The sequence below is a fragment of the Empidonax traillii genome, unplaced genomic scaffold (assembly GCF_003031625.1).
Source record: "Empidonax traillii isolate 1590-97213 ecotype Southwest subspecies unplaced genomic scaffold, ASM303162v1 scaffold303:size634589, whole genome shotgun sequence".
NCBI lineage: Eukaryota > Metazoa > Chordata > Aves > Passeriformes > Tyrannidae > Empidonax > Empidonax traillii.
The window spans coordinates 238,429-260,251 of NW_020955496.1; the positions used below are offsets into that span (position 1 = coordinate 238,429).

General features: G+C 39.7%; 1 protein-coding gene across 18 annotated transcripts in view; it reads right to left on the reverse strand.

Moving 5' to 3' along the window:
* Positions 1–21,823, reverse strand: part of LOC114060994 (poly(rC)-binding protein 3-like) — a 401,074-nt gene that overhangs the window by 51,469 nt on the left and 327,782 nt on the right. For all 18 annotated transcript variants that reach the window (XM_027890950.1, XM_027890949.1, XM_027890945.1 and 15 more), the window contains 3 exons: positions 13,318–13,469; positions 393–416; positions 265–297 (listed from right to left, as the gene is read on the reverse strand). In XM_027890950.1, the coding sequence (XP_027746751.1) occupies positions 265–297; positions 393–416; positions 13,318–13,395 (135 nt within the window). In that variant the 5' untranslated portion in view covers positions 13,396–13,469. The remainder of the gene's footprint in view (positions 1–264; positions 298–392; positions 417–13,317; positions 13,470–21,823) is intronic.

The following is a 21,823-nucleotide window of genomic DNA, read 5'->3' on the forward strand; positions in this document are numbered from 1 at the left end:
GAATCATGCTGGTAAGCTGTTCCTGAGATAAGGCAGCAGCAGGCAAATCGCTGTGGGAATGAAAGACTCCAGACTGCTGCCGCGATAAGGTTACATTAACAACAATGTTTAAATTAGGCCAGCATATTTATACACCACTGCTTGCAAAGAACGGTGATGTTAAATTAACTGCCCACTTGATGGCAGCATCAGTCTGCACATGCTGAATTCCCTGTTCTCTGAGCTGGAAAGAAAGGCAAGTGAAGACATCAAAGCTTGTCTTACCTCCTCTCTCATCTTCTTCACTGTCTCACCTTTCTGTTAAAGAAACAGAAAAAAATGTTAGCCTACGCTAAAAAAGAGAACTGATATGCAATATTTTGACATGAATATAAATAAAGTAATTTTCTGACCTTTCCGATAATGCTTCCAACCTCCTGAAACAGAAAAAAAAAAAAAAAAAAGACACTGTGAATGATACAATTTGCTGCAGAAGCTCTAGTTTCTAAGCTATTTTGCCATCACTTATTTCAAACCTTCAGTGTGAAGCATAGCCCCCTTCCATTGTTCCCGTGTACAAATATGCCGTGTTAGATACAAAGGGGTGGACTAAAAATGCAGCTTTGCAGTCAACTGATTGTGCAAGAAAAACACCTTTAACAGAAACTGATCTTGTGGTTACAGATCAATCTTGCTACAATGAAACACAGACAAATCCCTACCAGGTAATGAAAAGTTAAGAAATAACCGAACCGCACAATCTACTAGAGAAAATGAGGTGTAATACAAGCATCAAAATAATTGGTGGTTTCTCCAAGGGCAGGCATTTACCCCCTTTACACCATGTAATAGCTAGAGCTGAATTTCCACGCTACCAAGTGTTATTGTGTAAACACCTGGTGGCCTGTCTTAATCTCCCTATTAGGCACTTATGGAACAATAACTGCTAATCACTTTTTAGGGATTTGGGAATTGCTGCTAGGCTCCTACAATTTTCCCCGAAGGGAAAGAAAATACTGAGAAACGTGGCTGTGAACATACAATAGGGGAACAATGTGGCAGTTCTGGCAACATCCCAAGGGTTAAAAGCTTGGGGAATAAAAACAACAGGTAGCAAAAATGAAACTATTAACTCTAACAGGAGTAGTCTGGACATGTTACACGAATCATGCAGCCATGACACCAGACTGGAAATCATCTGATGGAGAGACCAGCTAAAGGAAAATAAACTCCTCTCCTATACACAGACTGTGAAATCTACTTCAACTGTTAAAGACTTTCAGATGGCTGAGCTGTCCCAGACATATGATGCACCATTTCCCCCTGCTCAGTCTATATCCTTAAGTGTGGTTCATCCTAAAACACAGTCCAAAGCATAAGATTTTAGAAACTGTCCTCCATTGCTCTATGCAATGATGCACTAGTGATAAAGTGGTACTAACTTCACTCTGCAGTAGAGCTACCTGCAGTGACGTTAATACTTATTTTTCACCAGTTGCTTGTAAGGTCATGCCATGAAGCTGTTTGTGCTTGCACTCCCCACATCCTGCTCACAAGGTGTAAAGACTTCAGACAAAGGACACACAGACATAAATCCAATGCAGCGCCACCAAGCTGGTCAGAGGACTGGAGCCCAGGACACACGAGGAGAGGCTAAGAGAACTGCATTTGTTCTTAAGAAGAAAAGACTTGAGGGGAGAGTCTCATTGCAATGTGCAAGAAGGAAAGCACACTACATCAAATTCCTACTCAGTATGAGGAAAATATTTTTTACCATGGGAATGGCAGGACACTGAAACAGGTACCCAAAGAAGCTGTGGAATCCTCATCCTTGAAGGTGTCTGAAGCCAGCTTGGGCAAGACCCTGAGTAATCTACTCCAATGGAATCTGCCTGGTTCAGGTTGTCAAACTGGAGACCTGTGGGGTCCCTTCCAACCCTCATGGCTCTTCAATCGCGGCCTTATACCCATTGAAGTCAGTGCCTTATTTGCCAAAAAATAGCTCAATCCAGTGAGGCCCCTTTTCACATTTATTTTCAAACTTTACTGTTTTCCATTTCCCTATTTTATTTCCCTTCCAACTGCTCTTCCAAGATGGTATTCTGCTCTCTTGTACATACTGATTGGAGAACAGATATTGTCCAGACAGGCACTGCAAATCTTCCAGAGGTATCTGCTTTGCCTGTAGTTCTGCAGGCTGATGTACAGTAGACCTTTACACATCACACAGTTGTGTGAGTGTTCTTGCTAAAGCTTCCTGTTTCCATCTGACACTGTGAGACATCTGTACATCTGCACACACAACACAAAGCAGCAGCTCTGTGAAAATGAGAATGAATGAGGCAGACTCACTGCGGTCTTGTTATCAAATTATCTTAGTATTTTATCTTAACATATGGGTTTATATCACATGGCTGAGACAGCCGTACCAGCATGATGTGTAGGCCCTAAAATGAGATGCTGCTTTTTTTGTTAGCAGTGACACAAATCTGGGACACCCATTCCCCCAAATTTTTAAGATCTTACCTTTTTTTACATTATCACTGTAACTCTGCCAACCTGCCTAAAATTGTTGATTGGGCTTAAACAAAACAGGGAGTAAGGCCTGGGAACTCCCCATTGTCTGGCAGTTCCTATCTGCCCACTTAGCACATTCAGCAGTTTTACCCTGAAAACTTATTCCATTCTCTCAGTCCCAGCTTTCAGAAATAATTACTTTCATAAAACAGATTCTTAGGAGGTAGAAGGACCTTTTGCTAGGGGTGAGCATATTGGGTTTCAGTTGCTATGGGCAAGCAACTGTATTTCAGTCCATGGTATAACTTCAGGTTTTGTATACCCAAAGTTTCATTAGAATCTTTAGGCCTGGTCTCAAAGCTGCAAGTTTCTGTCAGTATAAATCTGTTCTTATCCATTTGATCATCTTGGGTCTTAATGAGAGATGCTGTTCTTTCAGAAATGTATGGATGGGTCATGGCTAATAAATACAAAGGTATCTTCCTTAGAAATAGGAAAAAATACTTTGCCTTAGAAACAAAAAAGCAATAAACTGTTTGTAGCACTGGTAAAAAAAAGATGGTCCATTTCCAACATGGAAATTAGGAGTATTAAAACATGAAAAATAGAGCACAAAATATTAGGATTTTAAAGCTGCTTGTTCCACTGAATTCTGTGGGAGTTTTGCCATGGATTTCAGTGGGGACAGGAATTCTACCTGACTGATTATCACCTCGATATTTATTAATGAGTACAAGCTACTGAAGGACTGAGTGAATGAACAGTGTGAACCCCACTGAGAAAAAAATATTTCAGTAAGACTGGTGACCAGTTCCTTGGAATGTGCTAGCCAATATCACTATAATCCTAGAGAGTACTTCAAACCTTCCTCTCCTCAAAGGGTGACTTTAGAGCTTATTCTATAAGCAGGCAATTTCAAAACTTCCAAGAACAGCCACCTCTCCCTCTACACTGGAAACTGGGATTCTGCTTGGCAATGTGGGGTAAGGTCGCAGGGGCACAGAGGAGCACTAACATTACACGGACATTTCTGATTTTTTCAGAATTGTGATCCATACAAATAAAAATGCAGAATGGTTTGAAATGGGTTGCTTCAGACTCTTCTGGGGCCTTAGCTGTTTCTAGGAAAGCTCCTAGAAAGTAGTGGTGACAACTACCGGTGACAGTAGTTCATGTTTTCAATTATGACAGGAAACCCATTTCAGCCACAGATTGAATCAAAAGACTCTTTATACCTCACTCTTAAAACTACCAAAGCTACTTCATCAAACCTTTAATGTTTCTTTAAATAGTCCAATATTTGTTTCATACAACTTCTTATATCACCTTGAAATAAGTTTACTGCTAAATGAGATACTCAACATCATTTTTACAACACTCAAGTTTTATCAATATTTCTAGCCAAGGTTATTTTGATGGTTTTATCTTCTTTAGAAAATGTTTCTAAATCTGCCAGGCACCAATGTGCTGTAGTTAACTGCATAAGATGTATGTCACCTACTCTAGTTCATTACAAGTACACCAGGCAATCAGCCTTTTCTGAAGTTCAGGAAGAGAGAGAATGGAGGACATTTTGCTCCTAAAGAGGGAGAGGAGAAGCGTACTCCCAAAGGTTTTGGCTTTCTTCACCTGCAGTAGAAGCAGCCTCAACTGACATTAACATATGCAAAGTTTGGTGAGCGCAATCCGACAGCTGATGTCAAATTCAGTGTCAGTGCAGGTCAGACAGGAGTTTGATTTAGCTGCACTAGCAAATAATTGCCTGCTAGAATATACTAATAACTCCCAAACTATTTGCTGTTTTCCAGTGCTCAGGAATATAAGCTAATGGTAAGTATTAATGATCAATTTCAGATTTATCTATTGACTAACAATCTACATGTAAAAATATTCTACAGAAAATTCTACAGAAAAATAAGTTATATGACAACAATCGCTGAGTTTCATATAATCACCTTTCAACAGCAGATCAAAAAGTAGTTCACAAAAAGAAGTTAAAAAAGGGGGGAACTAAAACTCATTTGGGAGAAAGACAGGTCCAAGCCAACCCGGCAGACTCATGTAAGAGCTAAAAGTATTGCCCAGGCTCCTTGGCCTCAGTACATAAACACCCACCCTTCAGAAGCAGATGCACCACAGCAACCACGCTGGATGAACGGGACGACTCCAGAAAAGCTGCAAGTGTCTGTGTGCCTACATCCACTGACACATATGTATACTCACATGTGTATATTTGTGTGTCAAGTCGGTATATATGTGCAGGCAATGAACAGATAGATATTAACTTTCCTTCAAGAAATGACAGCAATTTGGGATGCCTATCCTGAGATTCACGCAAGGGGCCTGAGTTTCAGATTGTGCTGAGTACTTAGCCCAGGTAGTGCCTTACAAAGGGCATTATCTCCTGGTGAGAGCACCTCAAGCAGGGCAGTCTCACATTTGTGCTCCAAGAGTCCCTTTGGAAAATCCCAGGAAAATCTACATGCTGATTTCAGATAGCCTGAAAATAATTCTCAAGCCTGGGGGCATGAGTTGTCACTATAATTTTCTTTAGTACGGTATTTCTAATAAAATAGATAAAACAACAAGAGGTGAACTTCAACAACAAACACTGGGAGACTGCTCAGCATCAATAAAGTATATTGCAAGCCAACCAGCTGATACATTGCAGATACCACGAGGAAGAGCAATGCTAAAAACAAGGGTTGATTTCTTTCATGCTGAAATGCAGCATATAATATTATCTGCACACATCATTCACATGAACGGGATGAATTTTGCTCTTAATGAACACACGGGGAGCGGTGGGCCCATTAAAGAGCAGAAAGATGTTTGTGCAGTTTTTGCATCATCTGTGGTGAAGGCAAGGCAGCATCAGCTGGCAGCCAAGGCTCTTGATGGTGAGAACAACTAAATACAAAACAGGCTGTAGAAGAAAGCTATTTCCTAATCAATTATTTGGTATGTCCTTTGAATAATAAGAGAAAGAAATCAGTCACATTAAGAAAACAAGAGGCTTAACAAATGGTTACAAACTTCGGTTTAAAGATTAACCTTTGATCTGTAAACATGAAGTGTGAAATTCCATAATATTTTCTAAGTGTGAAGTTAGTTTAATAATTACCGTGCCCTAGAAAATCAAAACAAAAACAGGTAGCCATTGCAGAAGCATAGAAAAGCACAGGTCTTGCTGTACTGTCATGGGCATGCAGCTTTTATTATCAGTCCTACGGGGCAAATGGAACAAAAGCTTCACAGAATCCCTGAGATAAAGCCACATTTAGAAGGAAATGTGTTTAAGAAATAATATAGAAATATATATTTTCACCTCAAAGCATCTGACAAAGCACAGGCCTCATCCTAAAGCCTGAAATTCCATGAGGCAATGCTTTGATTGCATATGCTTCCCTGCTTTCTATGAGCAAGGATAAGGCAGAACCAGTACGGCTGGACTCTACAAACAAAAAAGCCTGCTAGAAAAGCATTGAAAGGAAAGAAATACGGCCTTCCGTGGCGGGGAAACACATCTGTCATGGGATGTGGGGGACAGGAGGAGTCGTGGCAACAGCAAACGACAGTTGGGCTTATAAAGTTTTCCAGACTCAGACCACTTGTCTTTCTCCCATCCATAAAGAGGCATAACTCTCTTCACCTTGCTTTGAGGATAGAGTTGCAAATACTTGAATAAAGTCATGAATACGCTTGCATGGAAGATCCCAGGAACACGTTCCATGAAGACATTCTGAACACCGTGTTTGCATGGAGCATGAGGGGCATAAGCGTTTTTTGGAGATTCGAAGGAAAGCCACTTTGGGGAAACATGACGTAATGTGTCTATGTCTACCTCAGGGAACAAACGGCTGCCTCGGATAAACTGAGAATCTGGTTTGTGTTCTGGGATTACATGGGATTAGCCTCACTGACATGTGAGATCTCATGTTCCTAGGTGATGCTTCAGTAGTCTCTGTCTGATGCCAACAGCCCTAATTTAGTAAGGCACTGCAGTCCAAGCCCTTACTGAGAGAGATCACATGCTAACAAATGCGGTAGTGTATGTGGAAACCTACAAATCATGGTCTTCCTGATGGAAATGCCAGTGTTATGCACCTCTCATGAGTCTATCTAGCATGTTTTGGGCAGCCGTGCAAATGGAGGTTTCTTATTTTTGATTGTAGATGGGTATCCAGTTTACGTTCAATTTCACACCAAAGCTCACAGCCTTATCCCGCAAAACCAATCCAGAAAACCAGTTCTGTCCCTATGCTTGTCCCTCAATCTGTGATGCTGAAGCAGCAGCACTGAGTAGGGTGTGTGCCTTCTGCAGTCTCAGTTCTTTACAAGTGAGGACCAATGAAGAGATTTTTGTTTGGTACAAGTGGGAACATTCGGCTATGGAGATTATTTTCAGGGACACACAGTGTTCAGGGGCTGGGGGAACTCTCTCTCTCCTTTCTGTTGGTTTTTTAGGCTAGCAAGAGACTCTTGGCTGCTACTACAAACACACTGGGACGAGATCCTTCTTGTGTTGTATATTTGCATGCAGAATTTTGTTCCATGACTAGACCTCTTAGGTATCACAGTAATGCAAGAAAACAAAACAAGAACTATAATAACAATAGGCAGGACAGTCAATCCTCATAATACCCTGACAGAGCTCATGGAAACTGGAAAGAACAGACAAACACTGGCTCAATTGACATTTTACCGCTTGGATTATATTACTGACAAGGTGATTCTTGAAGTTACATTGCTGTATTCTATATTTTAAAAAGTAAAAAATAAAAGAAAAAATGGGAAAGGAGAAGGGCATTACCTTTAAGATGGAGAAAATTTATTTCTCTACTTTCTTTACACTCTTTCAGGGAGGCAATTAAGGAGACACAAAAAGTGCCCACTAAAAGAAATCCCTGATACTAAAACTGTATTATCTGTACTGATGAAAATGGCAATTTTCTTCAAGATTCTATTCTGTATTTGAGCTGTTAAATGTGAGCAATTACTTAATGAATCTAAAGTTTCTTTCTTTTTCTTGTAAAAAATAGCACATACAGCACCATAAAGTAATCATCGTCATGTCTGAAAGTCACCACTAAAAGCTGGATCTAAGTCCCCAGTAAGCAGAACTTCCAGTGCTACAAGTCCACTAATGCTGCTAAAATCAGTGGGAACTCAGACACCCTGAGTTCCTCAGGCAATCTAAAACTAAGCTGTAAGTTTAGCATCTAAAAATCAAGGTACTCATAGGGTTTTGTTCAAACCCAAACATTTGACTGCAGGTACATATTTCTAATTCACTACTGCTAAATCTATGAGAAACATACCACTGAGCAAATGTGCATCAGGGACAGAAAAACTCCACTCAGCCATCATATCTTTCCTCCATCAATGCAGATTATACAGCCTAATAATACATGTGCTACTCTTGTCCAGACATGTTTAAAATTTGCATGGGAGACTTACAGAACCTCATGAAAACCTCAATACCAGGAATTTCTATTGGTATTCTATTATTAGGATTTATTTTCAACATTTTATTTTATCCCATTATTTCCAGCTACAAGCACTTGCAGCATTCAAAATAACTACACTCCATTACATTTGTATTTATTCTCTCCAGGTATTTATGAGAATGTCTGAAGAAAGCTAGACACAGTCTCCTCAGCCTCCTAAAACTTTTGTTATTTTTTCTGTGAATTCCCCCTCTGTTCAGTCTTCAACATCACTCACAAACGTGGCATCTGCTGCTGAGCACAGAACTGCAGGTGTGATTTTGCCAGAAGAACAGTAAGGTAATTACTGTCTCTTTGCCCCATGATGCACCAAAGCCATACATCCCAAATTGCATACACTTTTGCTGCAATAGCTTTCCTCTCCAACTTGGCATATCCCAAATGTGCCACTCTCTAGACACTGCCACATCTGATGCTTTTCAACCTTTCATGCTTTCCAGATTTCCTCCTGTCACTGAACATGTACCTTCTAAATTACCTTCTCCACTTAATTGTCTCAATTCACCAATTTACACCTCTCAGTATTTGGCAAGAGTCCTGCTTCCCTGCCAGCCTTCCCTTCCCTCCTTCATCCTACCTGTAAATTATTTCCTTGTTCTTCCTAACCATCCAACTTCATTATTTCATTTTAGTTTTTATTTCTGAACTCCATTCCCTTCCTCTAAAAGATCCCTCAGACGCCATACATTACTACATTCTACTTTGATTTCTTACAGACTTCAGTGCACCCAATGTGGTTTCATCAGTGCACATGTTCACACAGTGCCTTTGGAAACAATGCATTATTTCTTCTGCAGGCTTGTACTGGAGGGAAGAAGCAGAAACTCCTGTGCCACCACTAGGAGATGGAGACCCAGATGGAGTAGATTTGTGACCCTGTTGGCCTTTCTATGCTGGCCCATTTGAACGTTTTCTCAGGTTCCACCTCATGGACCCGGCTTTTAAATCTCCATTAAGCTGCTTTTCTGAGATTTAAGATCTTTCTACCAGCACAGTCTCTTACCATCCACATCTAAAATTAACTTTTAATGGTGAGTCTCTAGGGTCTTAACCAGCCTGTTAACACTGTGTACAAAACCCAACCAGCCCAAATTCACGTAATCATTATCCACTATAGTCAAAGTAGGTGTTACTTCTTTCTGGGCATGAACTGACCAAAATCAGAACAAGAGCACTGCAGATGTCAAGTACTAAGGTATGTTGACAGATAACTATGGGCAAGACTACAATTTTCCACAGTCTTCCAACCTCATTACCTGTGGCAGTAAGCAAGGAAAAAAACCAGCCACAAGTCATGGTAATAGAAAGGTCAGCAAAAGGTGAGCAAGGAATGGTAAAAGAGAAACATGGAGCGCTCTCCTATATACATATATGCTGAGAGCCAAAAGAATTTCCATTTTCACAAAAATTTAAAAAGGAAGAAAAAGACACAGTTCTTTTGGGGTCTGAGCTCTGCCTCTCCATACAGAGGGCTCTGACAGCATACAGTCAGTTTGTCTTCCTTAAGTCCTTCAAAAATGTTGATCTGATCTGGGTAAATACTGTCACTTCTGCCTTTGCTGGAAGCAGAAATCTTGCAATCCCTGCAATATTCCAATCCTGCCTACTTTTGAAGTAGACAAAGATAATAAAATACCCACATACATTCACATCTCTGTCCTACAGAGAGATTTTACTTACTTTACTTCAAGAAACAGCAGGAATTGGATGGAAAATATAGAAGTAGGCATTGTAAATAGCTCCAATCCATGTTCTCTGTTTTTCTCTACTGAAATCCATAAAACAGCTGTATTTCTTAACAGGGTGCATCTTTCTCATTAATAAAAGATGAAAACACATGACTGCATTATTTAGCATATTCCATATATCCAACTTCTGCATATCCTTCAAAAGGCTCTCCTCTTCCTGACCTCTACGAAGCATCATTCAGGCAACTCAGACAAAAAGGTCCTGAGCAGCAAAGGCTGCAGTGCCGTGGCAGCTTTACAGGATGAATTCAGTTTTGTCTAACTTGTCCTTAGAAACCTTCAGTGATGGATGTTGCAGCGTGCCCAGACAGCCTCCTCCCCTCCTCGCACATCCACCTAACAAGTTCCTCCTAATCTTGCTTTTAAGATTTCCTGCAAACACTGACAGTTGCTTCTCTGTGGATGCAAAGAACACCTAAGCGCTGCCCTTGTAGCATCCTCCCTAACACCTGCCCTCTAATTCACTGCAAGAAAGTATTACAAATGTTTTGTGCAGCTCCTGGTTTCTCCTCATGGCTGTCAAACCATCATAATTTTTTTACTGATCTAACATGGCACAAGATGAAAACTAGGCCTTTCATCTTATAGCATCACAAAATCTCTGAAGTCCTGGCTCAGTAGGACACCTTTCATATCAGACCCTGGAAACACTGAGGTTATCCTGAGATTGCCCTTTTATACTTTGCAGTGGTTAGCTTTCTGCAGGGCCCACACAAGCCCTTTTTCCACTTCCATAGATAAAACAACCGCTGCCCTTCCTTAACACCACATTTTCTGAGAATATCACGACTGTGCCTGCCTTGTTGCCAGCTGGCAGCTCCCAAGCGGGTGAGCAGCTGAGCTGGTCCTCCCAGCCTTTTCAGTCAGAGGCTGCACAAAACCCTGCAGCAACTCAGCTGGCCCTACAGCTGCTTCTTCCCTCAAAGCAAGACAAAGCACAGGTGCTGATCAGTTGTGTTCTACCTGCACTGGGGAGGCACTGGCCCTGGGTTCTCCCAGACCTCAGTACTGCTCCCATTTGTGTTCCTTCCAACAGATACTAATGTCTTTTATTTTTGCTACTTATTTTGTTTGCTGTTGTTGCTTTTTTATTCCCTGCCATCTTGCAGAGGTCTGTCCATTCATACAAATTGCAATTTTTTTGGTCTGCAGGTATAGAATTTACCTTAATTGCCTAATTAAGATGTCCATCCTTGACATTAAGCCTCTATAGAAGTCACATTAAAAGTACACACTGAAAATTTCTTAAGTCTGCAGGATTTACAGCTGAGATAACCAAACACAGTAGCACAAGTTATGGATTTTCAATCAACATGAATGCAAATACCAAAAAACACATATAAATTCTCTATGCAAAGGTACACTGGAAAATTAAGGTTTACAGACAGAGAGTTAAAGATAGTGGGGAGAGACCCTCACATTTACATGAAAGACATCAATAAATACGTAATTTTAAAATTAGCTTAATTCAAAAATAACTGAATCCAGTTTGCTGCTGTTATTTTTAAAAACCTTTTATTTCCCCTCTTCCCTCTCAAGCTTTGACCAGTTATTTACAGACCAAGCTCTGCTTCAGTTAATTGTTTTGTCTAGAAATACTAACTAGAGATCAGCAATTTTCACTGATATCATTACCACAGCAAGTCTTGAGGAAGAGCCTAGAAACTTGCTTCTTCTTTTTCAGAGGCATATACAGCTTTCAGAGTGTCTTCTCACACTGAGTTCATATTGACTCAGACATCCTTCATTCCTCTATATTATTACTCCTAAATCATAGAAATTACATCAAAGAAACCATAAGGGTCTGACTTTTATCACCAAAGTAAATTCTGATTTAATGTATTCTTTGCAATACTTAGGCACGATAGGATACATGATTAGAGCATATTGGGGCTAGTGATATACCCACCACGCCCTGTTAACTGTGGATGCATGGTATAATTCCAGCTAAAATTTGAACTTTGTTGCTTTTATGGGTTGGGGCTACATATGCATTGAAGACTGGATACACAACATCCATTATTGTTATAAGCGGTTGCACACACAATCAATGATGTTTAACAGAGAAAACAAGCCTTATCTAATTTAATTTCTGATTTTAAAAACCCCTAATAATCCTAGCCCACTGTTTAAGTAAAACGTCCTGAAAACTACTCACAATTTTGAAAGAAGCAGAGCTGTCAGACAGTGGTTAAAAAAAAAAAAAACAAAGTAAAAAACATCCAAGCACATGGGAATTTGACTGCAACCAGTAGGGCGGCTTATACCCAGTGGGATAAGCATGTGTTCAAATGCTTTCATAGACTGGGACCAGAACCCAGTAGAATCAACCCCTAAGACCTAATTTTGAGCACAGACATGTGTACAGATTTTAGGTGGGTTTTGTAAGAGAGAGAATGTTATTAAATTTGTTTGACAGATCCCTATTTAAGATGCAGATTTACACACCAGATGCCTGCCTGAAGCTGAATATTTCAGGGGAAAAAAATCAAACAAAATGGTTGGATCATTTCTGAGAAAAAAAATAACTTGATCTGACATAACCTAATTTCTGAGGTTTTTAATTTGCAAACTTAAGCTGTACCCCCTCATACTTCTCCATAAAATACAGAGGGAGATACCTTAGTCTAATTTGTGCTGTGGGTAATCATGTGTGTTCATGCTATAGGTTAAAAACCTCCACTGTTTTAAAATGTAAAAGTATTTTAGTAATAAAATTAAATTCTAGGAGTAAAAACACTTTTTTATTTTTATATATTAAAATTTAATCTCCAGAACAATAAATATATAGGTTCACTGTTCCCTGTTAAGAATGCACCCACACCACCTCCTTTATATAACATTCATTCACTAAGCCTGGTGTTGCCTGATGAGAATATTACAAACAACCCTATGAAATGTGTTTTTTTAATTAAAAGCCCATTTTGTGATCTGGCAATGTGAAATAAGCAGCGATCAGACTGTTAAGTCCAACAAAACTGAACTGGAACTTTGTCTGTGGCGCAGATTTCACACTTATCTGCATGCTTAAGTGCTGTGCTGGACAGAAACTAAATGACGGTCTTCCAAAACAAACCCAGAGGGGACCTGGACAAACTCTCGTTATATTAGGAGGTTCACTCTAATAACATGTTACATCAGAATAATGAAGAACTATCCTATTTGCATTCAACAGAAATAGACAGTAACTCTGAGGCAATTATTTCACACAAGTCAATGTTCCGGTATCTCAAAAATATCCCCTCAAAACCCAGAAAATGACAAGAAAGGCGAGCTGTATGCAGGTCAGCCTTGTGCAATGGTCTGCCCAACTTGGCTAACTATCAGTGAAAGAATTCCCTTTTTGCTGCTGAATCTGCTCAAAACGGGTTCGTTACAGGCAGGATTTGTTTCAATGAACTTAAGCTGCAGTGTGAACTTCAGTAGGATCCTTTGAAAGGCAGGGGGTGATTTCTTGGTCATGGCAATTGTGCTTTTGACTCCAGTTGGAGGAGGAGCAGACCTTACTCTCAGGCTCAGATGATAACTGCACACACTCACTCAACACACAGTAAATGCTTCACCTTGCCATGCATGAGAAGGCGTATGGTAAGCGTGACATTGAGACCTCCTTCAGACACTTTTCCGTCCTTCGTGTTCATCCTGGCCTTGTATCTTCAATACTTGCAAGTAGCTTCGTTTTTCTTTTTTTTTTTTTTCTATTCACTTAATCAACCTACGGAGAGAGAAGAGAAAGAAAAAAGTACCACTGAGTGGCTGAAGCTACTCTGAACTGAGAATATCATGTTGTACAAACCAATTAACATTCCTTCCTTTGATTTTTCTGGACTACAGTTTAGTGTTGAAAAGGTTCCTTTGATTGTTATCCCTCCCCATACAACTCTAGCCCTTCAACAATTAAAAGATAAAGTCCATTCTGAAACCTTAAAAATTTTCTTAACCTCCTGTATTTCTAAGTCGGAAGTACAGCACAGCAGAGTGAAAAATGTTTTCTTGTGAACAGCGCTTTAACCTTTGCAGTGTGTATATAAGATATACAGATATATATATATGCACGTACTTTTTACAAGTGCCTTGTGCTGTTTTAATTTCTCTCCTTGTTACTACCTCTCTCTCTTTTTGCTCTTGCAAAAGAAATATTTTTGTTTTCTCTCCAGCTAGAGAGAAATTAATTCTGAGCCTAAACACTGATCCCTGCCAGCAACAGCGGATGACACATTATCAAAGACATCTGAATAACTAAAAACCACTTGCTGTTGTAAATCTGGGCACTGTCTGACTTTGTTTTTGTCTATGAGGCCCAGAGGTGGATCAGTCCCTCAAAGGCCAAAGCTGAGCTTCAGCCCTCAGCAGAAGGAAGATTTTTCCTAATTCCTAGTGACAAATTGCAGATTTTCAGTCATTTACAAAGCCATAAATATCCTAAAATGCTAATGAAAGCTGCAAGGGCTGGCTTTGAAGGGATAAACAAGATGCATTATGAGTTTATTTATTCAAGGAAATTTATGAGTACAAACAAAAATGGGGGCAGGAAGGAATATTACAAAGGGTAGGCAAATTCCACAGTAGAAAAGGCTTAGCAACTCCTTATTCAGTATTGTCCTTTTCAGGCTTATCTCATAGAGCATAAAGCCCTTAAACAGACATCGAGCCTCCTCTCTAACAACCCATCCTCTCTAACAACCCTATTAGCTTTGCGTCTTCAAGCTTCCCAAAAAGTTGCCGTGCTTATGCACTGGCTAATGAACACTCCTAAGGACAACTGTTTTGTGTTTCAGAGTGTACAGCAGTGTTTCATTAAGGTGGCAGGCTACTGTACCCTTGTGGAGATTGCTCAAGCATGGGACAAAACTAGCAAAACTATGGGACAAAACTATGGGATCATTCCCCTAAAAATGCTGGAGGAACTATCATGCAGACTGTTTCACCCATTGATTAAGCTCCATCTTAAAAGCCACTGAGTGCTTTAACTAGACTAAAGTGAAGCCCACCTTAGTTGAACTTGTTTTGTGTGAGAGCAGTCAACAGCAATGTTTAAAGAAAGAGCACAAGAAACACATTTGGAGTGATTCCTGATGGATTTGCTGAGCTGCCAGCAAGCCAGTCTTCTGGGAGACTGAATCCAGACCCACATTTTCAGTAGCCATTGGCAGACCACTCTTCCAAGAATTTGTCTATTGCCTTCTTGAAGCCATACATCTGGTCTCCAACAGTTCTGGTCTCACAGGTTTATTATTAGTGTGGAGAAAAGTGCTCCACTCTATCTGCCTTAAATTCGCTAACTGAAATTTCCCCTTGTTACACGTTTTGCCCTGTGAGTACTATCTTAAGGACCATCTCACAAAGTCATTCATCTGATTGCTGAAGCTTCTCACTTCAGTCTGAGCCTGCGAGTGGCCAAACACCTCCTGACATTTTTGCCAGTGGGAAACACACTGTAAGATGCAGAGTTTTCTCTCAAGCCTCTGTAGTGAGTACTAAGGGCCAGAGAGAGTTTCTGTGTCTTCAGTGACTATAAGTAGCTGACATGCCTGGGGAGAGGTGAGAAGAAAGAGGAAGAAAGACCAACTTAAACTCCTCTTTCCTCCTTCATGATTTTCCCTTTCCCAGTGTGGACTCAGTGTATTTAATACCATATGATCCATCACCCAGCCTGTAGACACCGATATAAATTCATTTATTCCACATTTCTAGGCTTATCACTTATATTACGCATTTCCTATCCTGACGGAGAAAAGGGAGATGAGAAGCCAGGTGGCTGGATGAGAAGGCAGAAAACAGAAGCAGCCTGGCCATGTTTCTGATGCATTATGAGTGGAAGAGGGTGAGAGGAAAATGTCCCAAGGCAGATGGTAGGGAACAGCAGAGAAAGGTATTAGGCTGCATTCTGCTTCTTTAAAGTTAGACCACAACTCAGAGGAAAACCTGCAACTGGATGACTACAACAGTCTCTTTCAACAAGTTCAGAGCGAGGAGCAGAGTAGATGACTGTGGTTGTTCCCAGGCTAAGAAAGGGAATGGTCTCACGCTGCTCACCTGTTCTTTGCTGACAAAAATGTTCTGGCTCTGACAGCCCAAACATTTTTTGCTCAGCTCTGTCTAAGGTAACCCAACCAAACCCCAAATGCCAAACAGGAGCACTTCAGTACATGAACAGTAGAATACATCTCGGCATTCTGGACTTCATGGGAGCAATGCTGGCCATCTGAGGCCTCTAGAAACCTATGGTAGCTTTAGAGCATGCTTGGAAGATTTCAAGAACAGTTGTGTTTCAAGTAGAAGCAAGGTATTTAAGACCTTCCGTGGATCAAAATTTAGTGCTGAAGGTATAGCTATGTTTCTAATGAGACGTATTCCCATGTGGAAAAATACTTCCAGACAAGTTTATAGCTGCCATGGCTTTTTACTACTGTGATGCTACAGCAGTGTGTTCACTTTGGAAAAAAATTTGGAACAACTCTTTACTCCAGCAACAAATCACTCCCTACCCAAGCCTGATGTTTTCCAGATCTGCTGACCTTTTTCCTGAAAAAAATCAGCAATAAAGGCTAATGCCTTTTGTGTTCTTTTTAAAAAAACAGAGGCTAAAAATGAAATCCCATCACAAATATAATTAAAAATATCACTGCTACCTAATTTTTTAAAGGATTTTGTTACTGTCCCTCCTCCCAGCAAGCTTAAAACTCTAGCACCTGGTACTAAGAAGCAGAACAGATGTCTGGGGGAGGGCTGAGAGTGTGTGTGCCTGCAAGGAGTTAGGCAGCTGTGTGAGATACAAAAGGAATTAATTCAAAAAGGCAGTCTCACATGGTAAGGAAATATATGAAACCTGTACAGACACCATGAAGAGAGAAGATTTACTACACCAGGTCATTTACATCTGCCTCAGTTATCCTGAGAGTGCAAGTATTGTAGATAAAACATTTACACTTTTATAAAGGAAACCTACAGCACTGTTAACTACCTGGGTATTTCAGTTTTAAAGAGACAGATTAAAACAAAACACATTCTTGTACTTCATTATTTTTAACTAATTAAAGCAAAATTTCCTGCCCATAACATTGCAAACGTGCTGATCTAGACCTCTGTGAGTATGCAGACGTCAAATCACGGCACAAGGAAGGGAATGGTTTTCTTTCACAAAGCCTCCTACTAGACAGCAATGCATCTGTGTATTTATAAACCTACTGCTGTAATATACACGCTCATTGTGAATATCTAATCAGTAAAATAATTTCCCTCTCCTTTGCAAAATCAGTATTTTGAACAATTTCCTACGTTCCTGGCTTACATTTGCCTCTGCAAGCAAACAAAAGGCTGGGAAAGCTGAGTCTGACATTGAAAAAAACCAGTGTGTCACACTTTTCATGAATGCCAACGTCAGTGGACTCCACAGGTGAGTAGAGAGCACTGTGCAGCCAGATACAGTCACTGGCAAGGCTAAATCTTAAGAGTGAGGGTACATTCATTTTAACCTGCCTTCAGCAGAAAGCTGGCAGTGACAGGAGGACAGCTGGACAACATCATCTTTCTGACCTGGGGACTCCGGACCAGAATGCACAAAATCCAAGATCCAGGGTTCTGAAGTTTCAGGTAACAAGCAAAACATATCGCGCTCACATCAGATAGTTCCCTGCAAACTGCAAATCTTTGCTTCCTGAGGGGCTTTTGCACTGTCCTGTGGACATTTTCACTGCTGTTGATCATGTAAAAAGTGAACATTTTTCTTCAGGTAGAACAAAACATGCAAATGCCTTAAGAAAACCCCCACCACCTTTTAAAAACTCCAATAAAATGGGCAGGTAGTCTTATGCAAATGCCTTTTATCTGTAAGTATGTGCTTCTAGACATTTTCAGTATCAGCTATCCCAAGCTGGCATAAAACCGCATGACCTATTTGCTCACTATTCATCATGTGCAATTTTCTGACATGGCTTTCCTAAAATTTTTGGTAGATCAGGCAAATAAAACAACAAGCAGCTAAGCTACATGTTCATCAGACTACTACAAAACCCAACAAAGTTCCTTAGGGATTTTAGTGAATTAATTAAACCTACAAGATGAACTATACAACTGAAGGGCAGTGTCCCATCTCCCACGCATGCTCACACATGGAGGTTAGGAATCCGCGTGGCCAAGGGGGCAGTGTGAGATGGCTGCCTGAAGCCTGAGACATGAAAAATCAGCCTCATGACCTCCTTTCTTCCTACCCCTCAAGCCTATCAATCCCTTCCAAGGAAACAAACGGACCATTGCAGAGAATATGGCCGCACAGTGCTTAAAAAAAGTATGCATGTTTTAAATCTCTAAGGTGACCACTTCAGGCACACAAGATAAGAAAGCAGAATGTAAGGATGCCAAAGATGAATAAAATCAACATAGTACCAAGGCAGACGTCAGGCAATTGATCTCTGAGTTTAAAGTCCAAATAAATTATTTGACATCTGTGAATCTGCCAAGAAAGCTAATCATATGGAAGATCCAGAGGGATGGGAGGGAGGAGGGAGAGAGAATGTGTACATGGTGATACGGGATGAAGCTGCACAGTCACAGAGGTGTGCTGGAAAGCAAAGAGATGCAAAGAGGAGAGAAGAAGAAAGGCAAGGAGAAAGAGAGAATGAAGCTTCTGACAGCTGATACAGGGAATAATGTGAGAAAAATCAATGTGGAAGCAAGAAACACCTGAAAACATAAAGGAGGAAGCCGGCTCTGTTATGTGAAACCTTGATTATACAGTTGTTAAATCTGTGCCTGTTGGGAAAAATGAAACTGGTCGGAGCACCCAGCACAGTATTCCCTGTGTTTGGGCCTCAAAACTTCTTGAACCTAATTATGATGCTTCACCACCAACAACTGAAAGATGTAATTATTAAGAAAGCAAGAAACAATCTACAGATGAAATTCGAAAGAAAAAATTCCAGTTGTTCCACTGGAAGAAAAAAAAGTAACGAAAATAAAAGAATGGGGAAAGTATAGTGACTGACATTCAGGAGAAGTCACATCTAATTTAAATGAGGACATCAAAACTCAGTCATATAGTTTCCACATATCTGTAGGTTTAGAAAAAGATAATTTCCATAAAGGCAACATAAGAACATCCAGTCTCTCACACTAATTTTTTTGTCATTTTCACTATACATGGAAACATAGCAAAGGAGGGGTAGCTAGGCAGATATTAAGCCATATCACGGGGGCAGGAAAAGATGGGATGAACAAGAAGACTAAGACAAGATCAGAGTAACCTGAAGATGAACAAAGAGAGTTATCATGAGTTATGAAGAACTGGAAAACTGGAAGTTGGACAGTAACACACTGGTATTATGAAGAAATAGTTCAGAGTTTTAGCAAGAACTCTTAAAAAAAGTTATTACCTAAAAAAAAAAAAAGAAAGAAAAAAAAAAAGAAAAAGACAGCAAGAGTGAATAGAAAAGAACAGAGAAAACTGAAACACAGGAAGTCATGAAAAGGCTGTAGCTAAGTCCTCTTCATCGGAAGCCTCTAGGCGGAGGAAGACCTCCCAGGAATTGGAAGAAACACACTGCCAGGGATCAAGATGAGAAGAAAGGACCTGTGCTTTCAGCAAAGAACAGTTCTTCAGAGGCAGATTTATGCTACTTACATGATTTTAGCCTTTGATTTAAACTGGAGGGAATACAGGAACAGAGGAAAATTACTACAGGACAAGAAATGATGACACTATCAACAGAAATCAACACATTCAGCCATATATGTAAAGCTCAAAATTAAAAATAAGTTGCCATGGAAAGGTTCATGCTATCAAACAAAGAAATAACTGCTTGGCTTTCAAGTTCTTTGAGGGGCTAAGCAGTTGTTACTTACGATTTTTTACTTGAAAGCAACATCTCTGGATGTCAAGGACTAAACAGGGTTATCATACAGAAAAACACTGGCAGAAGTTAAAAACCCCAACAACCACAACTCTAAGTGAAATGCAAAGCAAGACCAGCTCAGATTCAGTTGTATTATTTTGTTTCAAAAAAAACTTTTTTCAAAAAGGATGAGAAGGGATAATGATCAGCCGCTATTTACTGTCTCAGCTGAATCAATAGAAGACTACTGGATATTTGCTAAACATACACTTCTTCAGTTTCTTTGTCAACTGGAGGATGAAAAAATCCAGTGTTACTAAACCACATTGTTGTGAGGTTACCAAGAACAAAAAGCTCACAAGTAGCCCACAATAATCAAACAGTAATATAACAACGACAACTCTTCAAAGGATTTATCTCCCAATAACAGCTATTTGCAAAGGAGAAATCAGGCTTTGGAGCACCTCAATTTTATGTAGAAGCCTCACCAGGAGAACCTGATTAATGAGAAACAGCTAAAGAAACAGGTGCAGCATGAATCCTTCTACTTTACCAGTTCCATCTCCCAAATTACTAGAGAACCATACAGAAAGGAATGAGATTATACATTTTATTCACATCCTTATCATTTATATCCCCGAGACAGATTTAATGCTAATCTCTAACTCTTTCATGAAGTGAACAGGAGCAGCAGAACCTGGTTCCCTTAAAATGTCATATCATGTCCCATTCTAAGTAGTTTGATCATTTGGTAGGGATACAAAAATCCAGAAATGAAAAATTTAATTCTCTGTATTACCAGAACAAAGTCTGTGTGTGTGTGTGTGTGTGTGTGTGTGTGTGTCAGTTGGAAAAACGGGTTTTTGCTAAAAAAGTCATAATAAGATACGGGAATAGATCAAGAACTAAATTTAAAGAAACACTAGAGAGAAGAAGGTTTCAGGAATTTCATCAATCCTCTGCTCAAATAGATTTAAATAACAACTAATAGGATAGTAAGCTGAACATGGGCCACAGAGAGCAGCAACTGAGTACACCAACAGATACACAAAATATGTGTGGGTTATTTTGGGTTTTGTTTTTTTGTGTTTTGTTTTTTTTTTTAAAAGTTGTAATATATTAGCTCAAAATTCAAAGGGGATCAAAAAGCAACATATTACTCCACTAGTTAACAGCTCCCAACAAAAGGCAGTTCCACAGCTCAGCAAGTCATGAGCTTATTTTACTAATTATTGTAAAGATGACTTTATCTCTGATTCACTAAGCTCTGCAGTTCCTATGATAGCTTGAAGTAATAGGTTTGTCAAAGATGTGAAATTGATAAGGAAAGAACATAATGAAAAAAGAACAACTTTTAAAGGCAAAAGCAAGTATAAAAACTGGCAAGACTCCAATCTTTTGAACGTAATTTTATGCAGTATGTGAAGTGGCACTAGTTTTTCCTTGACAGATCTGTTTAATGGTATTTTGCCAGAGGAAGAACCTATCCTATCTACAGAAGAAGTTGTCTCGTGTTCTCCCCGAAGCTGCCTTTGTGTTTTCCCTGAAACAAGAAATGCCCTCACTCCATACAACTGCCTCATTTGCTGAAGATCACTAGATGTCAAATAATCTTTGAAGAGAATAGCAAAAGATTAGAGACTTGTTTTTTCTATTCTCAACTGATGAATGTTTAGCTGCTGAACTTGATGTGTATGAGTCCCATTCTTTAAATGGACCACCTCCCCTCATGCTAGCCAATGGCACTGGTTATTCCCTTTTTGATTTATTGAAGGAAGCAAACAGCAACCTACTTATTAATTCTTCTACTTATAAAGCTTTTTGTAAAGTCTTTTGAGTAAACAATACAGTATTGTGAATTTACTACAGGAAGAAAAATCACAGAAGCACAATAAAGATCATTGTTCTGTTGTTCACAAAACAATTTCCTACTATTATCAGCAGTCAATGATAAATTACTTATTTAACATAAATTAATGTCAAAATATTATTCTGTGTGTGAACAGACAGCTACACACTGCAAAAATAAAGTCATCCTTTCAGAAAACATCACATGTCAAACAGGTAATAAATGCTATTAGGTGCCTGGAAATCAAGTATCATGAAATTTAGAAAAATTGTATCATGGCATTTAGCAAATGCCAAACAGATCCGGGATCTGAGTGAAGTAATTTCCAGGCTATGGAAAGCACAGTGATTATTTTGCCAAAAGTATCTTCCATCTTTCGTTTTGTTTTTT